General features: G+C 43.3%; 1 protein-coding gene across 2 annotated transcripts in view; it reads right to left on the reverse strand.

The window, feature by feature from the left end:
* Window positions 1–25734, reverse strand: part of LOC143807719 (uncharacterized) — a 345126-nt gene that overhangs the window by 200627 nt on the left and 118765 nt on the right. For both annotated transcript variants that reach the window (XM_077289578.1, XM_077289579.1), the window contains 3 exons: window positions 22788–22922; window positions 4007–4155; window positions 892–1003 (listed from right to left, as the gene is read on the reverse strand). In XM_077289578.1, coding sequence (XP_077145693.1) covers window positions 892–1003; window positions 4007–4155; window positions 22788–22922 — 396 coding nt within the window. The remainder of the gene's footprint in view (window positions 1–891; window positions 1004–4006; window positions 4156–22787; window positions 22923–25734) is intronic.

A 25734-nucleotide genomic window follows, 5' to 3' on the forward strand; every position in this document is an offset into this window, starting at 1 on the left:
TCGGACAACTTTTCTCTAATCTGTATGTGGGACAGTAAGACATTGGAACAAAAAGAGAACTAACAGAATGTCCAAGTGGTGTAAAAAAGTATAGCATAATAAATGCAGTAATGCAGATTTTAGTAGCATCAAATGGACTGTAGTATTGTTTGTTTTATGGCCAATTAACATTTGAGAGTAAATGTCTCATGCACATGGACTCTAATAATACAGATGTGCTGTATAAATAATACATATGGTATTATGTTATAGTATATTAGAAGTGCCAACCTTTTTCTAAAAAAACCCTATTTTTATCTTACATTTCTATGGTCAGGTTCTGGTATGCATACCACATTTCCAAGTTTATCAAGTTTTGATAGACCATTTCTATTAAAGGGCATGTTTAAATCGGAAAATTACATATTATTTAAATCTTATTTTCATTTGTTATCCACACTATTAACGTTAATACAGTGAACATTACAAAGGTTGCCAGTTTCTGTTTTCTCATTTGTCAACTTTGCTGTATAGATACAGACAAAATGTTCAGAGTCATCTCATGATTACATGGTTAAGAGAATGACAATTCTGTTTCATTGCCAGAGGCAGCAATAAGTCAGGATAGTAACATTACATACTATGTGTAAACACGTCATGTCACTTCATGATCTTTGATGAAGGGGACTGTGCTACACTCTCTGGAAACATAATCTATGGTATTTCTCACTCAATTGACTCCTATTCAATGCAGCTGCCATTGAGCCCACAGCTTGCTGCAATGTCTACACAGAAAATACAGTAAGAAATAATGACTCCCGAATGTGGCCACCTTCCAAAATGTTCTTAAAAAATATATTGAAACATAAAGAAATATTATAAATGACAAGTTATACTCTTGCTACTACTTACTGGATTTCTCAGAGCCGTTCCCATAGCTTGTTTTTTTAGAAGAAATGCATTCAACATTGTATCACGAGGACCCACTTTTTCTAACTGAATTGACACAAATGCTTCTGGAAGTCTGAAAAAGAAAATATTTTTATCTCTATTCCCCTAAATAAGTGATATGACACATGGGATGATATCATCACTCTACAGCAATACGTGATTTTACATACTGTAGTAAAAGTGAGTGGAAATATTTGCAGAATAGTAAAAAGGTACATAATCACTGATCAAAGCAATATAAACCTTATATTTGAAGCTTAAAGAGGTAGAGCAACATACACATACAGTACACGATTAGTCAGAGGAATTTACTCTACGTCCTTCCAAGTTGTGGATATAACCCAAGGAGAAATGGACAAGGAATCCTTATATTAAACAATGATGCTTTTATAGACATTTAATCTCAGCAATGTAACTGGCCTCACCATTGGTCTCACAATATTCTAGATATTTTAGAGCTCATAGATACATTTTCAAGCAATTACAAGCCCCGTATAATTTTAAGAGTATGTACTTTAGAACAATTAGTGGACAATGTCTTAAAAAGTAATTAATCACTCACTTCAACTAAAAGGTGCATGTTTTATCCCCTAAAAAAGACTCTAAAGTGCCAACTACCAAGTGTCGCTCTTCTTCATTTGCGGTCCATCGGCTGTTAGGCTAAACATATGTCTAGTAAGAGAGCGGCCAAGATCGTCTCCGGTGACACTACCCCTAGCATTCCTCATCAGTACTGCCTGAGTGTAAGCATATGCCTCATCTCTTCATCCATGTTCTACTCTCCATCAATGGTCTTAGTGAAATACCATACAAATGGACATCTGTCATCTTATGCCCCTGTCAGTGTCACAACCAGTGATAGAACTGCATTTTTACAATGATTCTGAAAATTACAGTAAAAATGACTCGTTTTTGCCATTATAAAGAAAAAATTGTAGTTAAAATGACTAACTATTACATAGACTTTCTCAATATAATGGTAAAGTATGCATTTTTTGCTGTGATTTTGCACTGTACTGCACAACAGAGGAGGGGGTGCTGCAAATGCAGGCTGCAATGTATTGTAGAAAGTAAGTAGTGCCAGTATAGTTCTGACATGTGTCCCAGCAATGTCCGCACTGCCCACCATGTTGGAAAAATGCAAGTTGCCGAGCAGAGGCACTAGGAGGCAGAGTAATGTAGCAAAAAACCCTTGAAACTTGGAGAGATCACAACATCAAGTCAGTCTGCCGCCCTTTTCAACTTTTATTGATAAGTTAGTTCCCCTTTAACAATATACCTGGTAAGTATTACAGCCACCCAAGTATTTCCTTCTGCATCAATGAGAACCTTGAAGAACTTAATGGGAATCCGTCAGCAGATTTTGCCACCTAATCTGAGAGCAGTATGCAGTACACAAGAATATGTACTCATTCCAATGCTCCGAGTGCTACTAAACCATTACCTCCAAACCCGATCACCCAATCATTGAAAGCCATATGTAGAATCTGAATTTTTTACTCCTCCTTTTTGTCGGTTTAATTGTTGAAGTAGAGAACAATCTCCATTTACTATACACAAATTTCAAAAGAGGAATGAGAATTTTTCCGCTTCCATAAACGATTTCAAACATAATGAACTAGCAATTTTGGACCCGTTGTTCAGTCGCTCAACCCATTCAGATTACACAATTATTGAGATCGATGGATTATGAATGTTAAAATCTGAAAGATTATCAGCCAGTGAAAACGGGCCTAAGTGATACAAGGTCAGCATGGTGGCTCAGTGGTTAGCACTGCAGCCTCGCAGCACTGGGGTCCTGGGTTCAAATCCCACCAAGTACAACATCTGGAAGAAGTTTGTATGTTCTCCCCGTGTTTGCGTGGGTTTCCTCCAACTTTCCAAAGAAATACTGGTAGGGAATATAGATTGTGAGCCCCATTGGGGTCAATGATGATAATGTACGGTATGTAAAGCGCTGCATAATAAGATAGCGCTATATAAGCAAAGCATAATAATTAAATACATCACTGGAGTCATGGTCTCTGCCCCTCCATTATGCTGCTCTCAGATGGGGTAGCAAAAAACTAGTGACAAATTCCCTTGAATTGTCTATATATTATAGGATTAGCATTGTTACTGGATATTATTGATCATGCAAGATCATGGAGGTCTACATACCACTAAATGACTTATTAGAACACTAAATGTTCTGTAGTGCAGCAGGGATGGTGCAGTGTGACAGACGGGCAGTGCCCACCGGATTGTTCAAAAACAAAGTCTCTTTAAAAGTCCAACTTACTCACAAATAGAAAACAAATGGTATCATCCGGATCGCAGCCAGGAACCAAGACAGCCCGAATATGAGACCGGTTGCTGTGGATGACTGCACCACCGTGCTACACTGAGGAGTGCCAGGTCTTTTGGCTCCGCTTGGTTCCATGTTACCTCACACAGGCTGAGCTTTTCAGAGCCACCTGCTCTGCAAGTTTGCAAACCAAGACTGACACACCCAACCCTTTTCTGCAGGATTTTTAAATGAACTCTGTGGCCATGGGCCACTTGTAAGACCCGGCCTGGAGGAAACGGACCGCCCCACTACTATCCTGTAGTCAGCTCCAAAAATAAAAGCCCATGCCGGGTTTTCTTAAATCTGTCTTGGGCAAATAGCTTGCCCAAGACCAAACTTACTTTTATTTTGCATTGCAATCACAGCTATGCCTGTGACTGCAATGCACTCCCGCGGGTTTCAATATGCTTCTGTGCGCATTCTGGGAGACACATAGCGACCCTCACATATAACACATGTAGCTGCCTCACAGTTCTTATTTTGACACAAGATTTGAAAAATAATGTATTTTTGTAACTCCTTGGTTCACTACATCATATATTTACGGGGCGGACAGGATATACTTTTCCAGGATGTACAGAATATCACAATCACAGTTGGCACTCTGCTGCAAAAGTTAGATAAGGAGATTACTCTGACCCAGTTTTTCTAACACTTTAGATGTGACTGTTGGCTTGATGGACAGAGGGCTCTAATACTTACTTACTTTTTATTATCCATACAGGGATTCTCTCCTAATGTCAGTACCTTTTATTTGACTGCCGTGCCTGCACTAGAATCTCATTAGAGTGAGTTACTGGAGCAATGGACGTCAGACTTTCAACTACTGCCCAAGATGTAGAACTTCTTGCACTTGCAGAAGAGCTGATCTGTCTTTGTATTGCTAAGTTTCCATCCTACAAAAACAAAAAAAACATAGTAAAGAGTAATAAAACGTGATAAATGTCCACAAATGTGTACTGTGTTGGAAACCACTTATAGGAAAATGTCTGGCAGTGAGTTACTAAAATCGATTGCAGTACAGAAAAAAAAAAACAGTTGCGTACATGCAATAAACATGTATCCATTATAGTGTATGGTTTTGCTAAGAAATCCAAGGGTGTTTAGGACAGCGCATCTGAAAAAAAAAATTCATGCAGACATGTCAGTTTTTGATCTGAGTTATGGATCAAAAGTTACTCATACAATACTAAGGGACCGTAAAAAATCACTGACAGCACAAACATGCCATTCATGCACTATCCATGTGCTGTCGGTTTTTAATATTGCAATGAGTAGAAGATTTGCAATTTAATTTTTTTCATAAGTGAAACACTCATGGTAAAAACTGACACTGACCAAACTCTGATAAAAATCTAATCCAAAACACTGATGAAAATCATAGCTTTATTTGCATACCAGGAAAATTGTCTGAATGAGACATAAATGTTCCATATAAGGTATTTAAACTTTTATAAAACTTTTTTAATGTAATAACTACCATTTTGCCGTTTTGATCAGGGGTCAAAGTTCTGAGACTTCAACTGATTGCTTAAATTAAGCGGCAGAAGTGCTCCGTCAATCCTTGAATTGTGAGCAGAGTGGTGTACGTACCCATAGGAAGTCTATAGGGTAGACTGTACACCACCCTGCTGGCACTCCTAGTCCTGGCGGACTGTTTATGTCCCAAGATGCCCTGTTTCTGCACCTGGTTTTCTTCCAGGATGGCCCCGTATTTAGCTCCATCCATCTTCCCATCAACTCTGAACAGCTTCCCTGTCCTTGCTAAATAAAAGCATCCCCACAGCATGGTGCTGCCACCACCATGTGTGACACTGGGGATGGTGTTTTCAGGGTGATGTGCTATGTTAGCTTTCTGCCACACATAGCATTTTCGCTATGTGCGAAAAGTACCACTTTGGTCTCATCTGACCAGAGCACCTTTTTTCACTGAATGGCTGTTTTCCCTAAATGGCTTTTTGCAATCTGCAAACACAACTTCTTATGGCTTGCTTTCAAAAATTGCTTTCTTCTTGCCACTCTTTCATAAAAGGCCAGATTTGTGGAGTACACAACTAATACTGTAGTTACCCTATGTACAGATTCTCCCATGTGACCTCTGGATCTCTCTGCAGCTCCTTGAGAGTGATCTTGGGCCTCTTGGCTACTGCTCTAATGTGCTCTCCTTGCTTGGCATGTCAGTTTGCATTTGTGCCATACTTCTACTTTTTGGATGATAGATTGAACAGTGCTCCTTAAGATGTTCAGAGCTTTGGCTATTTTTTTAGATCCTAACCCTGCTTTACTCTTCTCTTCAACTTTATCTCTGACCTGTCTGGAGTTTTCATGATGCTGTTTGATCTCTCAAAAAAACCTCTGAAGCCTTCACAGAACAGTTGTAGTTAGACTGAGAAAAACATTACAGATAGTGGACTGAATTTACTAATGTGACTTCTGGAGGCAATTGGGCAATCAGGATTTTATTTAGGAGTATTAGACTACAGGGGGCTGAATACAAATGCACATCACAATTTATACTTTTAAAATAATTGGAAAACCTTACAATTTACATACACTTGCTAATTAGTGTTAGTATATCACATGAATCTCAATAAAATACATCTACAGCTGGTTTCACATTTGCGGATGGAGGTGCTGCGGAGGGCTGTATATGGCCTCCGTGAAGCTCCGCCCATGGCCGCACCTCCTCCTGTCAGCTCCGCCTACGTCAGCATGCGGTGTGCGTACCCTATCTTTACCATTAGGTACGCAGGTCATGCCGATGTATGTGGATGCCTCCACATGTGTCGTTTTGACGGAGCGGTGACCTGTGCCGAACGCAACGAGTTGCATTTTGGTGCGGTCGCCGCACCGTCAAAACGACGCATGCGGAGGCATCCGCATACATTGGCAGGGCCTGTGTACCTAATGGTAAAGATAGGGTACGAATGTCGCATGCCGACGTAGGCGGAGCTGACCGGAGGAGGTGCGGCGGTGGACGGAGTTTCATGGAAGACATACGCAGCCCTCCACAGCACCTCCATCCGCAAATGTGAAACCAGCCTAAGATTCTGGGTGCTACGTGAAAAAATGTGAAAAAGTTCATTGGGTATGAATACTTTTTTCTAGGCACTGTACATATGTCTATACAGACAAAATACACTGCTCAAAAAAATGAAGGGAACAGTTAAACACCAGAATATAACTCCAAGTAAATCAAACTTCTGTGAAATCAAACTGTCCACTTAGGAAGCAACACTGTTTGACAATCAATTTCACATGCTGTTGTGCAAATGGAATAGACAACAGATGGAAATTATTGGCAATTATCAAGACACTCAATAAAGGAGTGGTTCTGCAGGTGTGGACCACAGACCACATCTCAGTACCAATGCTTTCTGGCTTATGTTTTGATCACTTTTGAATGTTGGTTGTGCTTTCACACTTGAGGTAGCATGGACTCTACAACCCACACAAGTGGCTCAGATAGTGCAGCTCATCCAGGATGGCACATCTGTTGTGAATTCTGTTTTTGGCTCCCTCTGGTGGTTACTGGTGGTACTGGCTGACTTTTGTCTTGCACCTGTTCCCATCAGGAAATTGGGAGTTTCCTATTTAGTCTGGCTTCTCAGTCACTCTAGTGCCGGCAATCAATGTTACCAGAGCATCTCTGTTGCTTGCTACCTGCTCCAAGTCTGCAATTCAGCTAAGTTGAAATCTTTGGCTTTTTGTGTTTGTTTTGTCCAGCATGCATTTATATTTCTCGTGCTGCTGGAAGCTCTAGTGATCTGAAATTACTACTCCGGTGTCATGAGTTGATAACGGAGTTAAGGTAGTTTCAGGATGGCTGCTTAGGGTTTTGAGGTAACCGCGAAGTCCTCTTTTGTATTTTCATCTATCTAGTCAGAGGGCCTCACTTTGCTGAATCTATATTCATACTGCGTTTGTGTTTTCCTCTTACCTAACCGTTATTACATGTGGGGGGCTACTATAACTTTTGGGGTTTCCCTGGAGGCAAGCCAGGTCTGTGTATTCCTCTTATAGGGGTAGTTAGCTCCGGCTGGCGCAAGGTGTCTAGGGATACAACGTAGGCACACCCCCTGGCTACTTTTATTTGCGTGTTAGGTTCAGCATCGCGGTTACCTGAGATACCATCTTCCTAGAGCTAGTCCGTTTTTGCCCATGTCCCTGCCATTGGGAATCATGACAGTATTGCCGGCCAAAATGTATTAAAGGTATTGGCTAAAGAAGGAGGAAAAAAGAAGTTTCTGACACTTTTTTTTTTTTATTCAGAGGTTCTGTCTAGCCATAATTGCAATCTGCTGTTTTTTTTTTGTTTTTTTTTTCTCTCCTCTTAACCCCTGAATGGCTCAGATCTCTGCTGTTGAGAAATGGATATCCAGAGTTTAGCTTCTAATCTTAATACTCTTGCCTCTAAGGTTCAAAATATCCAAGACTATGTGATACATGCTCCTATGTCTGAACCCAAGATCCCTATACCTGAGTTCTTTTCTGGAGATAGATCTCGCTTTTTGAATTTTAAGCACAATTGTAAATTGTATCTTTCTCTGAGATCTCGTTCCGCTGGAGACCCCGCTCAGCAGGTTAAAATTGTTATTGCCTTGTTGCGGGGTGACCCCCAGAATTGGGCATTTGCATTGGCACCAGGGGATCCTGCCCTGCTCAATGTGGATGCGTTTTTTCTGGCACTGGGGTTGCTCTATGAGGAACCTAATTTGGAGATTCAGGCTTAAAAGGCCTTGCTAGCCCTCTCTCAAGGGCATGATGAAGCTGAAGTATATTGTCAAAAATTTCGAAAATGGTCTGTGCTTACTCAGTGGAATGAGTGCGCCCTGGCGGCGAATTTCAGAGAAGGTCTCTCTGACGCCGTTAAAGATGTCATGGTGGGGTTTCCTACGCCCACAGGTCTGAATGAATCCATGACTATGGCTATTCAGATTGATCGGCGTTTGCGGGAGCGCAAACCTGTGCACCATTTGGCGGTGTCTTCTGAGCAGGCACCGGAGATTATGCAATGTGATAGAATTCTGTCCAGAAGTGAACGGCAGAATTATAGGCGTAAAAATGGGTTGTGCTTCTACTGTGGTGATTCTGCTCATGTTATATCAGCATGCTCTAAACGCACAAAAAAGGTTGATAAGTCTTTTGCAATTGGCACCTTACAGTCTAAGTTTATTTTGTCTGTAACTTTGATCTGTTCATTATCAACTATTACTGTGGATGCCTATGTGGATTCTGGCGCTTCCTTGAGTCTTATGGATTGGTCCTTTGCCAGACGTTGTGGGTTTAGCCTAGAGCCTTTGGAAGTTCCTATCCCTCTGAAGGGTATCGACTCCACACCTTTGGCTAGGAATAAACCACAGTTCTGGACACAAGTGACTATGTGTATGACTCCTGACCATCGGGAGGTGATTCGCTTCCTTGTGTTGCATAACTTGCATGATGTCTTAGTGCTTGGATTGCCATGGTTGCAAACTCATAATCCAGTCCTTGACTGGAAAACAATGTCTGTGTTAAGCTGGGGATGTCAGGGGGCTCATGGGGAAGTACCTTTGGTTTCCATTGCTTCATCTACTCCCTCTGAAATTCCGGCATTTTTGTCTGATTATGGTGATGTTTTTGAGGAGCCTAAACTTAGTTCTCTCCCCCCTCACCGGGATTGCGATTGTGCTATAGACTTGATTCCGGGCAGCAAGTTTCCCAAGGGTCGTTTGTTCAATCTATCTGTGCCTGAGCATGCTGCTATGCGAGAGTATATTAAGGAGTCCTTGGAAAAGGGACATATCCGTCCATCCTCATCCCCTTTAGGAGCAGGTTTTTTTTTCGTGGGTAAAAAAGATGGCTCCCTGAGGCCCTGTATTGATTATCGCCTGTTGAATAAGATTACAGTCAAATACCAGTATCCTTTGCCACTACTGACTGATTTATTTGCTCGTATTAAAGGGGCAAAGTGGTTCTCTAAGGTTGATCTTCGGGGTGCGTATAATTTGGTGCGGATCAAGCAGGGAGATGAGTGGAAAACTGCATTTAATACGCCCGAGGGCCATTTTGAGTATTTGGTAATGCCTTTTGGTCTTTCTAATGCTCCTTCAGTCTTTCAGTCCTTTATGCACGATATTTTCCGTAAATACCTGGATAAATTTATGATTGTGTATTTGGATGATATTTTGATTTTTTCGGATGACTGGGAGTCGCATGTTCAACAGGTTAGGAAGGTTTTTCAGGTTTTGCGGTCCAATTCTCTGTTTGTAAAGGGTTCAAAGTGTATTTTTGGGGTTCAGAAGATCTCCTTTTTGGGGTATATTTTTTCCCCTTCTTCTGTTGAGATGGATCCTGTCAAGGTTCGGGCTATTTGTGATTGGACGCAGCCTACTTCCCTGAAGAGTCTTCAGAAGTTCTTGGGCTTTGCTAATTTCTATCGTCGATTTATAACTGGGTTTTCAAGTGTTGCTAAACCTCTGACTGATTTGACTAAGAAGGGTGCTGATGTTGCCAATTGGTCCTCTGCGGCTGTGGAGGCCTTTCGGGAGCTTAAGCGCCGCTTTTCTTCTGCCCCTGTGTTGCACCAGCCTGATGTTTCGCTCCCTTTTCAGGTTGAGGTTGATGCTTCCGAGATTGGAGCGGGGGCGGTTTTGTCGCAGAAAAGTCCCGATTGCTCAGTGATGAGACCATGTGCATTTTTCTCTCGAAAGTTTTCGCCCGCCGAGCGAAATTATGATGTCGGTAATCGGGAGCTCTTGGCTATGAAGTGGGCATTTGAGGAGTGGCGTCATTGGCTTGAGGGTGCTAGACATCAGGTGGTGGTCTTGACTGATCACAAGAATCTGATTTACCTTGAGTCCGCCAGGCGTCTGAATCCTAGACAGGCGCGCTGGTCATTGTTTTTCTCTCGGTTTAATTTTGTGGTTTCATACTTGCCGGGCTCGAAAAATGTGAAGGCAGATGCTCTTTCTAGGAGTTTTGAGCCTGACTCCTCTGGTGATTCTGAGCCTACGGGTATCCTTAAGGATGAAGTGATTTTGTCTGCTGTCTCCCCAGACTTGCGACGTGCTTTGCAGGAGTTTCAGACTGATAGGCCTGATCGTTGTCCGTCTGGGAGATTGTTTGTTCCAGATGAGTGGACCAGTAGAGTCATCTCAGAGGTTCATTCTTCTGTGTTGGCGGGCCACCCTGGAATTTTTGGTACCAGAGATTTGGTGGCCAGGTCCTTCTGGTGGCCTTCCCTGTCTCGGGATGTGCGTACCTTTGTACAGTCTTGTGATGTTTGTGCTCGGGCCAAGCCTTGCTGTTCTCGGGCTAGTGGATTGTTGTTGTCCTTGCCTATTCCGAAGAGGCCGTGGACGCACATCTCTATGGACTTTATCTCGGATCTCCCGGTTTCTCAGAAAATGTCCGTCATTTGGGTGGTGTGTGACCGTTTTTCTAAGATGGTTCATTTGGTACCCTTGCCCAAATTGCCTTCTTCATCGGAGTTGGTTCCTTTATTTTTTCAGAATGTGGTTCGCTTACATGGTATCCCGGAAAACATCGTGTCTGACAGAGGATCTCAATTTGTGTCTAGGTTCTGGCGAGCGTTCTGTGCCAGGATGGGCATTGATTTTGATTGCTTTTTCATCTGCGTTCCATCCTCAGACTAATGGCCAGACGGAGCGAACTAATCAGACCTTGGAGACGTATTTGAGGTGTTTTGTGTCTGCTGATCAGGATGATTGGGTCGCCTTTTTGCCGTTGGCAGAGTTTGCCCTCAATAATCGGGCCAGTTCTGCTACTCTGGTTTCTCCTTTCTTTTGCAATTCAGGGTTTCACCCTCGTTTTTCGTCTGGTCAGGTGGAGTCTTCGGATTGTCCTGGAGTGGATTCTGTGGTGGATAGACTGCACCGGATTTGGAGTCATGTGGTGGACAATTTGAAGTTGTCTCAGGAGAAGACTCAGCAGTTTGCTAATCGTCATCGTCGTGTGGGTCATCATCTCCGTGTTGGAGACTTGGTGTGGTTGTCTTCTCGTTTTGTCCCTATGAAGGTCTCTTCTCCTAAGTTCAAACCTCGGTTCATAGGTCCTTATAGGATTTTGGAGATTCTTAATCCTGTATCTTTTCGTTTGGACCTTCCAGCATCTTTCACCATTCATAATGTTTTCCATAGGTCGTTGTTGCGGAGGTACGAGGTACCGGTTGTTCCTTCTGTTGAGCCTCCTGCTCCTGTGCTGGTGGAGGGTGAATTGGAGTATGTTGTGGAGAAGATTTTGGACTCTCGTATTTCCAGACGGAGACTTCAATATCTGGTTAAATGGAAGGGATACGGTCAGGAGGATAATTCTTGGGTGACTGCCTCTGATGTTCATGCCTCTGATTTGGTTCGCGCCTTTCATAGGGCGCATCCAGATCGCCCTGGTGGTTCTCATGAGGGTTCGGTGCCCCCTCCTTAAGGGGGGGGTACTGTTGTGAATTCTGTTTTTGGCTCCCTCTGGTGGCTACTGGTGGTACTGGTTGACTTTGGTCTTGTGTTTCCAGTGCACCTGTTTTCATCAGGAAATTGGGAGTTTCCTATTTAGTCTGGCTTCTCAGTCACTCTAGTGCCGGCAATCAATGTTACCAGAGCATCTCTGTTGCTTGCTACCTGCTCCAAGTCTGCAATTCAGCTAAGTTGAAATCTTTGGCTTTTTGTGTTTGTTTTGTCCAGCATGCATTTATATTTCTCGTGCTGCTGGAAGCTCTAGTGATCTGAAATTACTACTCCGGTGTCATGAGTTGATAACGGAGTTAAGGTAGTTTCAGGATGGCTGCTTAGGGTTTTGAGGTAACCGCGAAGTCCTCTTTTGTATTTTCATCTATCTAGTCAGAGGGCCTCACTTTGCTGAATCTATATTCATACTGCGTTTGTGTTTTCCTCTTACCTAACCGTTATTACATGTGGGGGGCTACTATAACTTTTGGGGTTTCCCTGGAGGCAAGCCAGGTCTGTGTATTCCTCTTATAGGGGTAGTTAGCTCTCCGGCTGGCGCGAGGTGTCTAGGGATACAACGTAGGCACACCCCCTGGCTACTTTTATTTGCGTGTTAGGTTCAGCATCGCGGTTACCTGAGATACCATCTTCCTAGAGCTAGTCCGTTTTTGCCCATGTCCCTGCCATTGGGAATCATGACACACATCAATGCGAGCTGTAGCAAGAAGGTTTGCTGTGTCTGTCAGCGTAGTGTCCAGAGGCTGGAGGCGCTACCAGGAGACAGGCCAGTACACCAGGAGACGTGGAGGAGGCCATAGGAGGGCAACAACCCAGCAGCAGGACTGCTACCTCAGCCTTTGTGCAAGGAGGAACAGGAGCACTGCCAGAGCCCTGCAAAATGACCTCCAGCAGGCCACAAATGTGCATGTATCTGCACAAACGGTTAGAATCAGATTCAATGAGAATGGTCTGCATGCCAGACATCTATAGATGGGGGTTGTGCTCACAGCCCAACACCATGCAGGACGATTGGCATTTGCCACAGAACACCAGGATTGGCAAATTCACCACTGGCACCCTGTGCTCTTCACAGATGAAAGCAGGTTCACAGTGCGCACATATGACAGACGTAACAGTGTCTGGAGACGCTGTGGAGAGCGATCTGCTGCCTGCAACATCCTTCAGCATGACCGGTTTGACAGTGTGTCAGTAATGGTGGGGGGTGGCACTTCTTTGGAGGGCTGCACAGCCCGCTATTTGCTCGCCAGAGGTAGCCTGACTGCCATTAGGTACCGAAATGAGATCCTCAGACCCCTTCTGAGACCATATGCTGGTGCGGTTGGCCCTGGGTTCCTTCTAATGCAGGACAATGCCAGACCTCATGTGGCTGGAGTGTGTCAGCAGTTCCTGCACGATGAAGGCATTGAAGCTATGGACTGGCCTGCCCGTTCCCCAGACCTGAATCCGATTGAACACACCTGGGACATCATGTCTCGCACCATCCACCAACATCACGTTGCACCACAGACTGTCCAGGAGTTGGAGGATATTTTAGTCCAGGTCTGGGAGGAGATCCATCAGGAGACCATCTGCCGCCTCATCAGGAGCATGCCCAGGCGTTGTACAGTAGGGAGGTCATACAGGCACGTGGCGGCCACACACACTACTAAGCATAATTTCCTTGTCTTGAGGCATTTCCACTGAAGTTGGATCAGCCTGTAACTTAATTTTCCACTTTGATTTTGAGCATCATTCCAACTCCAGACCTCCGTGGGTTATTAGTTTTGATTTACGTTGATAATTTTTAGGTTTTATTGTTCTCAACACATTCCACTATGTAATGAATAAAGATTTACAACTGGAATATTTAATTCAGTAATATCTAGGATGTGGTATTTTGGTGTTCCCTTTATTTTTTTTGAGCAGTGTATATACAGAGATATATATATATATATATATATATATACATATACATGTACACAGTTGTGCTTCAAAGTTTACATACCCCGGCAGAATTTTGCTTTCTTGGCCTTTTTTCAGAGAATATGAATGATAACACCAAAACTTTATCTACACTCACGGTTAGTGGTTGGGTGAGGCCATTTATTGTCATACTACTGTGTTTTCTCTTTTTAGATCATAATGACAACCCAAAACATCCAAATGACCCTGATCAAGAGTTCACATACCCTGGTGATTTTGACCTGATAACATGCACCGAAGTTGACACAAATGGGTTTGAATGGCTACTAAAGGTAACATCCTCACCTGTGTCCTGTTTGCTTGTAATCAGTGTGTGGGCATAAAAGCTGAGTGAGTTTCTGACATCCAGACAGACACTTGCATCTCTCATCCAGCCGCTGATGTTTCTGGATTGTGAGTCATGGGGAAAGCAAAAGAATTGTCAAAGGATCTACGGGAAAAGGTAGTTGAACTGTATAAAACACGAAAGGGATACAAAAAGATATCCAAGGAATTGAGAATACCAGTCAGCAGCGTTCAAACTGTGATTAACAAATGGAAAATCAGGGGCTCTATAAAAACAAAACCACGGTCAGGTAGACCAACAAAAATGTCATCCTCAACTGCCAGGAAAATTGTTCGGGATGCAAAGTAAAAACCCACAAATAACATCAGCTGAAATACAGGACTCTCTGAAAAACTAGCATTGTGGCTGTTTCAAGATGCACAATAAGGAGGCACTTGAAGAAAAATGGGCTGCATGGTCGAGTCGCCAGAAGAAAGCCATTACTGTGCAAATGCCACAAAGTATCTCTCCTACAATACACAAAACAGCACAGAGACAAGCCTTAAAACTTCTGGAACAAGCTAATATGCAGTGATGAGCCCAAAATTTAACTTTTTGGCCACAACCAGAAACGTTACATTTGGAGGGAGGTCAACAAGGACTATGATGAAAGGAAGAAAATTCCTACTGTAAAGCATGGATGTGGATTGGGGATGTGTGAGTTACAAAGGCACAGGACACGTGGTGAAAGTTGAAGGAAAGATGAATGCAGCATGTTATCAGCAAATACTGGAGGCAATTGTGCACTCATCAGCCTGGAAGCTACGCATGGAACGTACTTGGACGTTCAAACATGACAACGATCCAAAACACAAGGCCAAGTCGACCTGTTATTGGCTACAGCAGAACAAAGTGAAGGTTCTGGAGTGGCCATCTCAGTCTCCTGACCTAAATATCATTGAACCACTCTTGGGAGATTTCAAGCGTGCAGTTCATGCTAGACAGACCAGGAATTTACAGGAACTGGAGGCTTTTTGCCAAGAAGAGTGGGCAGCTTTACCGTCTGAGAAAATAAAGAACCTCATAAACAACTACCACAAAAGACTTCAAGCTGTCATTGATGTTATAGGGGGCCATACACGGTATTAAGAAATTGGGCATGTGAACCTTTGATCAGGGTCATTTGGATGTTTTGGGCTGTCATTATGAATTAAAAAAGAGAAAACACAGTAATTTGACGATAAATGGCTTCACCCAACTACTAACTATAAGTGGAAAAAAAGTTTTGGTGTTATCATTCATATTCTCTGAAAACAGGCCAAGAAAGCAAAAATTCTGCCGGGGTATGTAAACTTTTGAGCACAATTATATATAAATAGACTTTGGAGTGGTCTAGTTAAAGGGAACCTGTCACTAAAAGAGCCAACTTGTGCAGCAGTAATGCTGCATTCTGACAAGGTGGCTCTTTTAGTTCTGGGTGCTGTAACTTGAGAAATAATCAGTTTTATAATTTGTCCGAAATACCTGGTGTTCAGTCAAGTAGGCCGGCGTTTCCCCCCTGCTTCAGACAGCACACAGTTGTCACCCACATCTTCTTGGCGCCGGGCGCCGCCTCCTCCTCACCGCTTTTTTCAAAAGTAGCCGGCGCCTGCGCTCCTTTTTCCTGCCTGGTGCAGGCGCAGTGAGCGCTGCCCGTCTTTCCTCATATGCAGCCCAGCTGACTGCGCCTGCGCGGCCGCCCTGCCTGTGATTCCCAGACCCGCAGTGACTCATGATTTATTCACATTGCGGGGCTTGGTGTTATGATCCGGTGACCTTGGAGCCGCATGAGAGACTTTCTCAGGAGTAGGTGGTACCTGTACTGACCGCAAACCCTAAACTGACACCGCAACTAGAAGTAGCCGTGGGGTGTACCTAACACGTCCTAGACAGCTTGACACAGCCGGAGGACTAAATACCCCTATAGGTGGAAATGGGAATTCTATCTTGCCTCAGAGCAGAACCCCAAAGGATAGGCAGCCCCCCACAAATATTGACTGTGAGTATAAGAGGAAAGACACACGCAGGCAGAAAAACAGAATTTAGCAAAAGAGGCACTTCTAGCTAAATAGAAAAGGATAGGACAGAATTCTAAGCGCTCAGTATTAAAATCCTAAAAATATCCACAGCAGAAAATACAAATATTCTACATCTAACTAAAAACATAGCAAGTATATCTGCAACTCCTGAGAATCCAGCATGACTGAAAAATCCAAACAAAGTCTAAGCTGGACAAAAACACAATGAATTGCACTGAATTGCAAAGCACACTGCATGTGTGCACAGAGACAAAAAAACAGACACTTATCTTAGCTGAATTGGCAGCAGAGCATGAGGAACCAGAGAGAGATGCAATCCCTCCAAGAACAATGGACAACTGGCCAGGAGTAATGGATCCTGCACCTAAATACCTAGTAGAGCTGCAATCAGCAGAAACACCTGCCCTGGATTACAACCCCAAGACAACTGCACTACCACTAACAACCACCGGAGGGAGCCCAAGAGCAGAATTCACAACAGTACCCCCCCTTGAAGAGGGGTCACCGAACCCTCACCAGATCCCCCAGGCTGATCAGGACGAGCCAGATGAAAGGCATGGACCAAATCAGCAGCATGGACATTAGAGGCAAAAACCCAAGAATTATCCTCCTGGCCATAACCCTTCCATTTGACAAGGTACTGAAGCCTCCGCCTCGAAAGGCGAGAATCCAAAATCTTCTCAACCACATACTCCAACTCCCCATCAACTAACACAGGAGCAGGAGGATTAACAGAGGGAACAACGGGCACCACATATTTCCGCAATAAAGATCTATGGAAAACATTATGGATGGCAAAAGAGGCCGGAAGGGCCAAACGAAAAGACACCGGATTGATAATCTCAGAAATCCTATAAGGACCAATAAACCGAGGCTTAAACTTAGGGGAAGAAACCTTCATAGGAACATGACGGGAAGACAACCAGACCAAATCCCCAACCCGAAGCCGGGAACCAACACACCGACGACGGTTAGCAAAACGCTGAGCCTCCTCCTGAGACAACACCAAATTGTCCACCACATGAGCCCAAATCTGCTGCAACCTGTCAACCACAGAATCCACACCAGGACAATCAGAAGGCTCAACCTGCCCCGAAGAAAAACGAGGATGAAAACCAAAATTACAAAAGAAGGGCGAAACCAAGGTAGCCGAACTAGCCCGATTATTAAGGGCAAACTCGACCAATGGCAAGAAAGCCACCCAATCATCCTGATCAGCAGACACAAAGCATCTCAAATAAGTTTCCAAAGTCTGATTAGTTCGCTCGGTCTGGCCATTTGTCTGCGGATGAAATGCGGAAGAAAAAGACAAATCAATGCCCAGCCTAGCACAAAAGGCCCACCAAAACCTAGAAACAAACTGGGAACCTCTGTTGGACACAATATTCTCCGGAATACCATGCAAACGAACCACATGCTGAAAAAACAACGGAACCAAATCAGAAGAGGAAGGCAATTTAGGCAAAGGCACCAAATGAACCATCTTAGAGAACCGGTCACAAACCACCCAGATAACCGACATCCTCTGGGAAACCGGAAGATCTGAAATAAAATCCATAGAAATATGCGTCCAGGGCCTCTCAGGGACCGGCAAAGGCAAAAGCAACCCGCTAGCACGGGAACAACAAGGCTTGGCCCGCGCACAAGTCCCACAGGACTGCACAAAAGAACACACATCACGCGACAAAGAAGGCCACCAAAAGGACCTACCAACCAAATTTCTGGTACCAAAAATACCAGGATGGCCTGCCAACACAGAACAATGAACTTCAGAAATCACTCTACTAGTCCATCTCTCAGGAACAAACAGTTTGTCCACTGGACAGCGGTCAGGTTTGTCAGCCTGAAATTCCTGCAGAACCCGTCGCAAATCAGGGGAAATGGCCGAAAGGACCACCCCTTCCTTCAGAATGCCGACCGGTTCCAGTACCTCAGGAGAATCAGGCAAAAAACTCCTAGAGAGGGCATCAGCCTTAACATTCTTAGAACCCGGAAGATACGAGACCACAAAATCAAAACGGGAGAAAAACAAGGACCATCGAGCCTGTCTAGGATTCAGCCGTTTGGCAGACTCGAGGTAAATCAGATTTTTATGATCGGTCAAGACCACAATACGGTGCTTGGCTCCCTCAAGCCAATGTCGCCATTCCTCAAACGCCCACTTCATAGCCAACAACTCCCGATTGCCGACATCATAATTGCGTTCAGCAGGCGAAAACTTACGGGAAAAGAAGGCACACGGTTTCATCAAGGAACCAACAGAATTCCTCTGAGACAAAACGGCCCCTGCCCCAATCTCAGAAGCGTCAACCTCAACCTGAAACGGAAGAGAAACATCCGGCTGACGCAACACCGGGGCAGAAGTAAATCAGCGTTTAAGCTCCTGAAAGGCAGAGAAAGCCACAGAGGACCAATTCGCCACATCAGCGCCTTTCTTCATCAAATCGGTCAGGGGTTTAACCACACTGGAGAAGTTAGCAATGAAACGGCGATAAAAATTAGCAAAGCCCAAAAATTTCTGAAGGCTCTTCACGGATGTGGGCTGAATCCAATCATGAATGGCCTGAACCTTAACCGGATCCATCTCTATAGATGAGGGAGAAAAAATGATGCCCAAAAAAGAAACCTTCTGCACTCCAAAGAGACACTTAGACCCCTTCACAAACAAAGCATTATCACGAAGGATCTGAAATACCATCCTGACCTGTTTCACATGAGACTCCCAATCATCGGAAAAAATCAAGATATCATCCAAATATACAATCATGAATTTATCAAGATAATTCCAGAAGATATCATGCATGAAGGACTGAAAAACAGATGGAGCATTAGAGAGTCCGAATGGCATCACAAGGTATTCAAAATGGCCTTCGGGCGTATTAAACGCAGTTTTCCATTCATCACCCTGCTTAATACGAACAAGATTATATGCCCTCCGAAGGTCAATCTTAGTAAACCAACTAGCCCCCTTAATCCTGGCAAACAAATCAGAAAGCAAAGGTAAAGGGTATTGAAACTTGACCGTGATCTTATTCAAGAGGCGATAATCAATACAGGGTCTCAAGGAGCCATCCTTCTTAGCAACAAAAAAAAATCCCGCTCCCAACGGTGAAGAAGATGGCCGAATATGCCCCTTCTCCAAAGACTCCTTAACATAACTCCGCATGGCGGTATGTTCAGGCACAGACAGGTTGAAAAGTCGGCCCTTGGGAAACTTACAGCCTGGAATCAAGTCAATAGCACAATCACAGTCCCTATGCGGTGGAAGGGAACAGGACTTGGGCTCATCGAATACATCCTGAAAATCAGACAAAAACTCTGGAACCTCAGAAGAGGTGGAGGAGGAGATTGACATCAAAGGAACATCATTATGAACCCACTGACAACCCCAACTAGTCACAGACATAGACTTCCAATCCAACACAGGATTATGTATCTGCAACCATGGAAAACCCAGCACAATAGCATCATGCAAATTATGCAACACCAGAAAACGACAATCTTCCTGATGGGCTGGCGCCATGCACATGGTCACCTGTGTCCAAAACTGGGGTTTATTTTTAGCCAAAGGTGTAGCATTAATGCCCCTTAAAGGAATAGGGTTCTGCAAAGACTGCAAGGGGAAACCACAACGCCTGGAAAATTCAAAGTCCATTAAGTTCAAAGCGGCGCCTGAATCCACAAACGCCATGACAGAAAATGACGACAATGAGCAGATCAAGGTCACAGATAACAGAAATTTAGGTTGTACAGTACTGATGGTAACTGAACTAGCGATTCTCTTTGTACGCTTAGGGCAGACTGAAATGACATGAGAAGCATTGCCACAATAAAAACACAACCTATTCTGACGTCTGAATCCTTGTTGTTCCGTTCTAGACAGAATCCTATCACACTGCATAAGCTCAGGCATCTGCTCTGAGGACAACGCCACAGCGTGCACAGTTCTGCGCTCCCGCAAGCGCCGATCAATCTGAATGGCCAGAGACATAGAATCACTCAGACCAAAAGGCGTGGGAAACCCCACCATATCTTTAACAGATTCAGAAAGACCCTTTCTGAAAATTGCAGCCAAAGCATCATCATTCCATTTAGTCAGCACAGACCATTTTCTAAATTTCTGACAATACAATTCTGCTGCTTCTTGACCCTGAGACAGGGCCAACAAGGTCTTCTCCGCTTGATCCACAGAATTTGGTTCATCATATAATAATCCTAGAGCCTGAAAAAAGGCGTCTACATTAAGCAAGGCTGGATTCCCAGATTCCAGTGAAAATGCCCAATCCTGAGGGTCGCCACGCAACAGGGAGATGACAATTTTAACCTGCTGAATGGAATCACCAGAGGAACGAGGTTTCAGAGCAAAAAACAGTTTACAGTTGTTTTTAAAACTCAAAAATTTGGACCTGTCCCCAAAAAACAAATCAGGAGTAGGAATCCTAGGCTCTAAAAGCGGAGTCTGAACAATATAATCAGAAATACCCTGTACCCTAGCAGCAAGCTGGTCTACACGAGAAACTAATCCCTGAACATCCATGCTAGCACAAGTCTCCTCAGTCACCCAGAGGAAAAGAGGGAAGGAAAGAAAAAACAGGCAACAGAAAAAAAAATGGCTCAACACCTTTCTTCCCTTCTTCTGAGATGCATTTAACTCATTGCTGGCCAGTTGTACTGTTATGATCCGGTGACCTTGGAGCCGCATGAGAGACTTTCTCAGGAGTAGGTGGTACCTGTACTGATCGCAAACCCTAAACTGACACCGCAACTAGAAGTAGCCGTGGGGTGTACCTAACACGTCCTAGACACCTCGACACAGCCGGAGGACTAAATACCCCTATAGGTGGAAATGGGAATTCTATCTTGCCTCAGAGCAGAACCCCAAAGGATAGGCAGCCCCCCACAAATATTGACTGTGAGTATAAGAGGAAAGACACACGCAGGCAGAAAAACAGAATTTAGCAAAAGAGGCACTTCTAGCTAAATAGAAAAGGATAGGACAGAATTCTAAGCGCTCAGTATTAAAATCCTAAAAATATCCACAGCAGAAAATACAAATATTCTACATCTAACTAAAGACATAGCAAGTATATCTGCAACTCCTGAGAATCCAGCATGACTGAAAAATCCAAACAAAGTTTAAGCTGGACAAAAACACAATGAATTGCACTGAATTGCAAAGCACACTGCATGTGTGCACAGAGACAAAAAAACAGACACTTATCTTAGCTTAATTGGCAGCAGAGCATGAGGAACCAGAGAGAGATGCAATCCCTCCAAGAACAATGGACAACTGGCCAGGAGTAATGGATCCTGCACACCTAAATACCTAGTAGAGCTGCAATCAGCAGAAACACCTGCCCTGGATTACAACCCCAAGACAACTGCACTACCACTAACAACCACCGGAGGGAGCCCAAGAGCACAATTCACAACAGCTGGGATTCACAGGCAGGGCGGCCACACAGGCGCAGTCAGCTGGACTGCATATGAGGAAAGACAGGCAGCGCTCACTGCGCCTGCACCAGGCAGGGGAAAAGAGCGCATGCGCCGGCTACTTTTGAAAACAGCGGTGAGGAGGAGGCGGCGCCCGGCGCCAAGAAGATGTGAGTGACAGCTGTGTTCTGTCTGAAGCAGGGGGGAAACGCCGGCCTACTTGACTGAAGACAAGGTATTTTGGACAAATTATAAAACTTATTATTTCTCTAGTTACAGCACCCAGAACTAAAAGAGCCATCTTTTAGTCAGAATGCAGCATTACTGCTGCACAAGGTGGCTCTTTTAGTTTGAAACGACTGGGGGGGGGTGACAGGTTCCCTTTAAAGTCCTGACATTAATCCGATTGAGATACAGCTCTGGCAAAAATTAAGAGACCACCACATCAAAACCCTGTTATGGGCAGCCCAATCTCCAGACCTGAGGCAGGAGCATTGTGAAAGACTGGTGGGAAGAATCACAAGATACATGAAAGCGGTGATTAAAAATCATGGTTATTACACAAAATATTGATTTCTGAACTCTTCCTTAGTTAAAACAGTAGTATTGTTGTTTCTAAATGATTATGAACTTGTTTTTTTTTTTGCATTATTTGAGGTCTGAAAGCACTGGTTATTTTTTAATTTTTACCATTTTTCTTTGTCAGAAAAAAATACAAAATGTATTGCTTGGAAATTCGGAGTCATGTTGTCAGAAGTTTATAGAATAAAAGAACAATTTACATTTTTCTCAAAACTATACCTATAAAGAGAAAAATCAGACAAACTGAACATTTTGCAGTGGTCTCTTAATTTTTGCCAGAGCTGTACTGTGGCATGACCTTAAAGTGGCGATTGATGCTTGGAAACCCTCCAATGTGGCTGAATTAGAACAATTCTGCAAAAATGAGTGAGCCAAAATTCCTCTGGAGCAGTGTAAAAGACTCATTGCCAGTGATCGCAAACTATTGCAGTTGTTGCTGCTAAGGGTGGCCCAACCAGTTATTAGGTTTAGGGGGCAATCACTTTCTCACACAGGGCCCTGTAGGATTGGATTTCTTTTTCCCTTAATAATAAATACCTTCATTTATAAACTGCATTTTGTGTTTACTTGTGTTATCTTTGTCTAATATTTGAATTTGTTTGATGACCTGAAACATTTAAATGTGACAAACATGCAAAAGAATAGGAAATCAGGAAGGAGCAAACACTTTTCACACAACTTTATACACATACACATAACTGGCTGTACATAGATGGTGCAAAGTACTAGCACTTTGCATTGCTAACCTTCATATCCAGGGAGGTCCAGGATGACAAGTAACAAAATGAAGCCAGCTGGTTGGCAGCGAGGAGAGCATTCTTCTGGCTTACTTGACAGGCAAGCACCACCTGCATATTTTCTGCTCCACATTTATTCAGCAACTTGAAAGGAAATACAAAGCTAAAGTGAAATAAAGCAGAACAATCCAGATATTCCCAGTACAGCATGTTAGTGGAAATACAATTATATCTCAGTATTAAGTATGACATTTCACCTATAATTAGAGATATTGTCAACCTTTGGTAGGATGAGTCTACTGGCAACATCTCCTAACTGGTTATTTTAAGGATGTAGACTAATTACAACAGCAGCTCAATGTTTTTAGCTCTTGCTAAAACATCAATTTCCCCAACATCAGAGGAGTAACTGCAACCTTTAGTACTGGGTATCATGTTTTTTTGTAAATATGAAGATATGGCAAACTCAAACTTAGAATTTGCTCAATTCCATATAAATATCTGATACTAGGACTGTGTATTTATATTTTAGATGGGATTAAAGAAAGGAGAACAGTAGGAGACAATAGGTATTTTAACAAAATAGAAAATACTTTATTTAAATAGTATATTTTACATGCTTAGTAGCAGCAGTATACATAAAAGCATACAAAAGATGAATACAGTGCTCAAGGAGGTTAAAAAGAGGAGTGGAATACAACCCACCGGTGTGCGCTGTGGACGGAGACTACTGTGTAAAATAACCATATATATGGTCTGCTGCTATAGAAAGCACATTAACCTATAATGACAATAAGACGCCATGTGGCATGAAGATAGAAAAATGCAAGTTGCAGCGCTTACCAGTATAGAACTCCGAAGCAGGGCACACCGGATGGGGTCCACAAAAACGCCCCGACGCGCGTTTCGCCCGCAAGAAGATGGCTTTATCAAGGGGAGAAATGCCTCTCATGGAGCTGGTTTTCTCCTTTGGTAGGGGGTTATGCTGCACCACTTAGTGCTCTCACCCTCCCTGTATCAAATATGCTGCCTGGTTTTGTTCTCATATTTTAGATGGGATAGTAAACCATAAATGCTTTTCTGACGTGTCGCAGTATAATGGCAGGAAACCACAACTGTAGATTCCATGAGTATGATTCACCAACATTCACCACTAATTTGATGCAACGTCCTAACCAAAGCTCCAACGACTGAAATGGCCACTTGTTTGTGTTGTCTCAAGTGTATCCAGTAATGATTGGCAACATGATCCTTTTTTTTAACCAATTAAAGTTTATTGAGAAGATATAAAGGATCACATACATTACGAGTATAGCAAATGATTTATTGGACATCAAAATTTGTTCATTACCAGGAATGAATGTAAACATATTTAGTACATAGTGGTAAAAGTATTAAAGATATTGTGGAAAAGACTATAGTACTTGAAAAGAATATCTCAAAACATATCTTTGTGGGTTTCACTCACAAATGGAAAATCATACCAAATACCAAATAAGCTACCGTAAGTTAAACAATAGATTGCAACTTTGGGTCCATGGTCAGGAAACTCCCTAGATCTCAATCCCATTGAGAATTTGTGGTCAATCTTCAAAAACATGGCTGAACAAACAAAAACTCAGAAATTGCTGCTTGTCTATTTTTATCCAGTGAGGTTGATAAAGGCAGGTCTGAAGATTTTGAAGATCACATAGAAGAAAGTTTGGCCCCAGAAAAGCTCCTCCTCCCTCTCTTCCCCTGGTGAGCCACCATCCCACACCCGTGTACCACAGCTCCACTTAAACAGTTAGGGAGGATTCAATCCATCTACCCAAATTTTTTTCCAGGGCAGCTTTGGCGTAAATAGACATTTTTTTTTTTATAGCGAGGGAGAGGTTTACTGCCGATTTCCATTGCTACATGGTAGACACTCTTGATGACATCCAATGTCTGGTCACACATTTTTGGGCCATAAATAGAACCTCAGTCAGAATTGGTCTACTAACGATCCTTTCTTATTGCTGAGAGTCAACAAATAAAAGACAAGTCTTAGGGTAATCTCTGATGGGGAATCCCATGAGGTCGTGTAGGTACTGAACCACTTGGGCCTAGTATCACCTAATCTCCAGACAATTGCATAAAAGGTGAGCAAATATTCCTGGGCCCTTATGACATTTGGGGAAATCATCAGGTTGTACCCTGTGCATTCTGGATATAGTATAATACGTACGGTGAAAAGTAAAGTGTGTGGCTCTTTCAGTATAATTAGGGGAAAAATGTTTAGAGCCTTCCAAGGTGAGCTCCCAGGGCTCATAACTTATCATTCCAACATCTGTCTCACACTTGCTTCTTGTGAGGTCATGTAGTGACTCTGTGCTCTCTGACAGCAAAAGGGCATACAAAATGGGTTATTAGCCCAGATCCAGGTGGATCCAGTAGCACCTGGGACAAGGGGACATCTCACAGAATAGGGGGTGGACTTGGTAACAAGGTCTGATGGGCACCTCACAATTGTAGGTAGCAAAAAAGATAACTGTTTGGAAGGTTTAGCTTTTTTAATATCAGGAAGGGCTTAAAGAGGTGGTCTGAAGGCAAAGTTACTGTTCTCCTAACTGCCTATCTATTTAATGCGATTATCTAAGCTATTTTTTAATATACTTGCTTTAAAATTTCCCTACCATCCCATAACTACACTATCCACTGTAACAGCTATTGAATTTTTTCCCCTGCTTCCTGAGTGATGACGATTCGTTTAAGTATTCCCAGTATATGCTGTGATACAAAGTGTCATCAGGGGGCAGAGGCTGCGGTCACTGCCCCAGCCCCTGCCTGAAATGAAGCGTCACATCAGTGATGTGCGATACAACAATGAATATCTGCCAATGGCTCCATTGCAATGTTATATAACATTGGGAATAGTGGGCACCTCTGGGAGCTCAGAAATAGGGGAAAATAGTCTGAAAATACACATTATATC

This window comes from Ranitomeya variabilis, chromosome 2 (genome assembly GCF_051348905.1).
Source record: "Ranitomeya variabilis isolate aRanVar5 chromosome 2, aRanVar5.hap1, whole genome shotgun sequence".
NCBI classification, from domain to species: Eukaryota; Metazoa; Chordata; class Amphibia; order Anura; family Dendrobatidae; genus Ranitomeya; species Ranitomeya variabilis.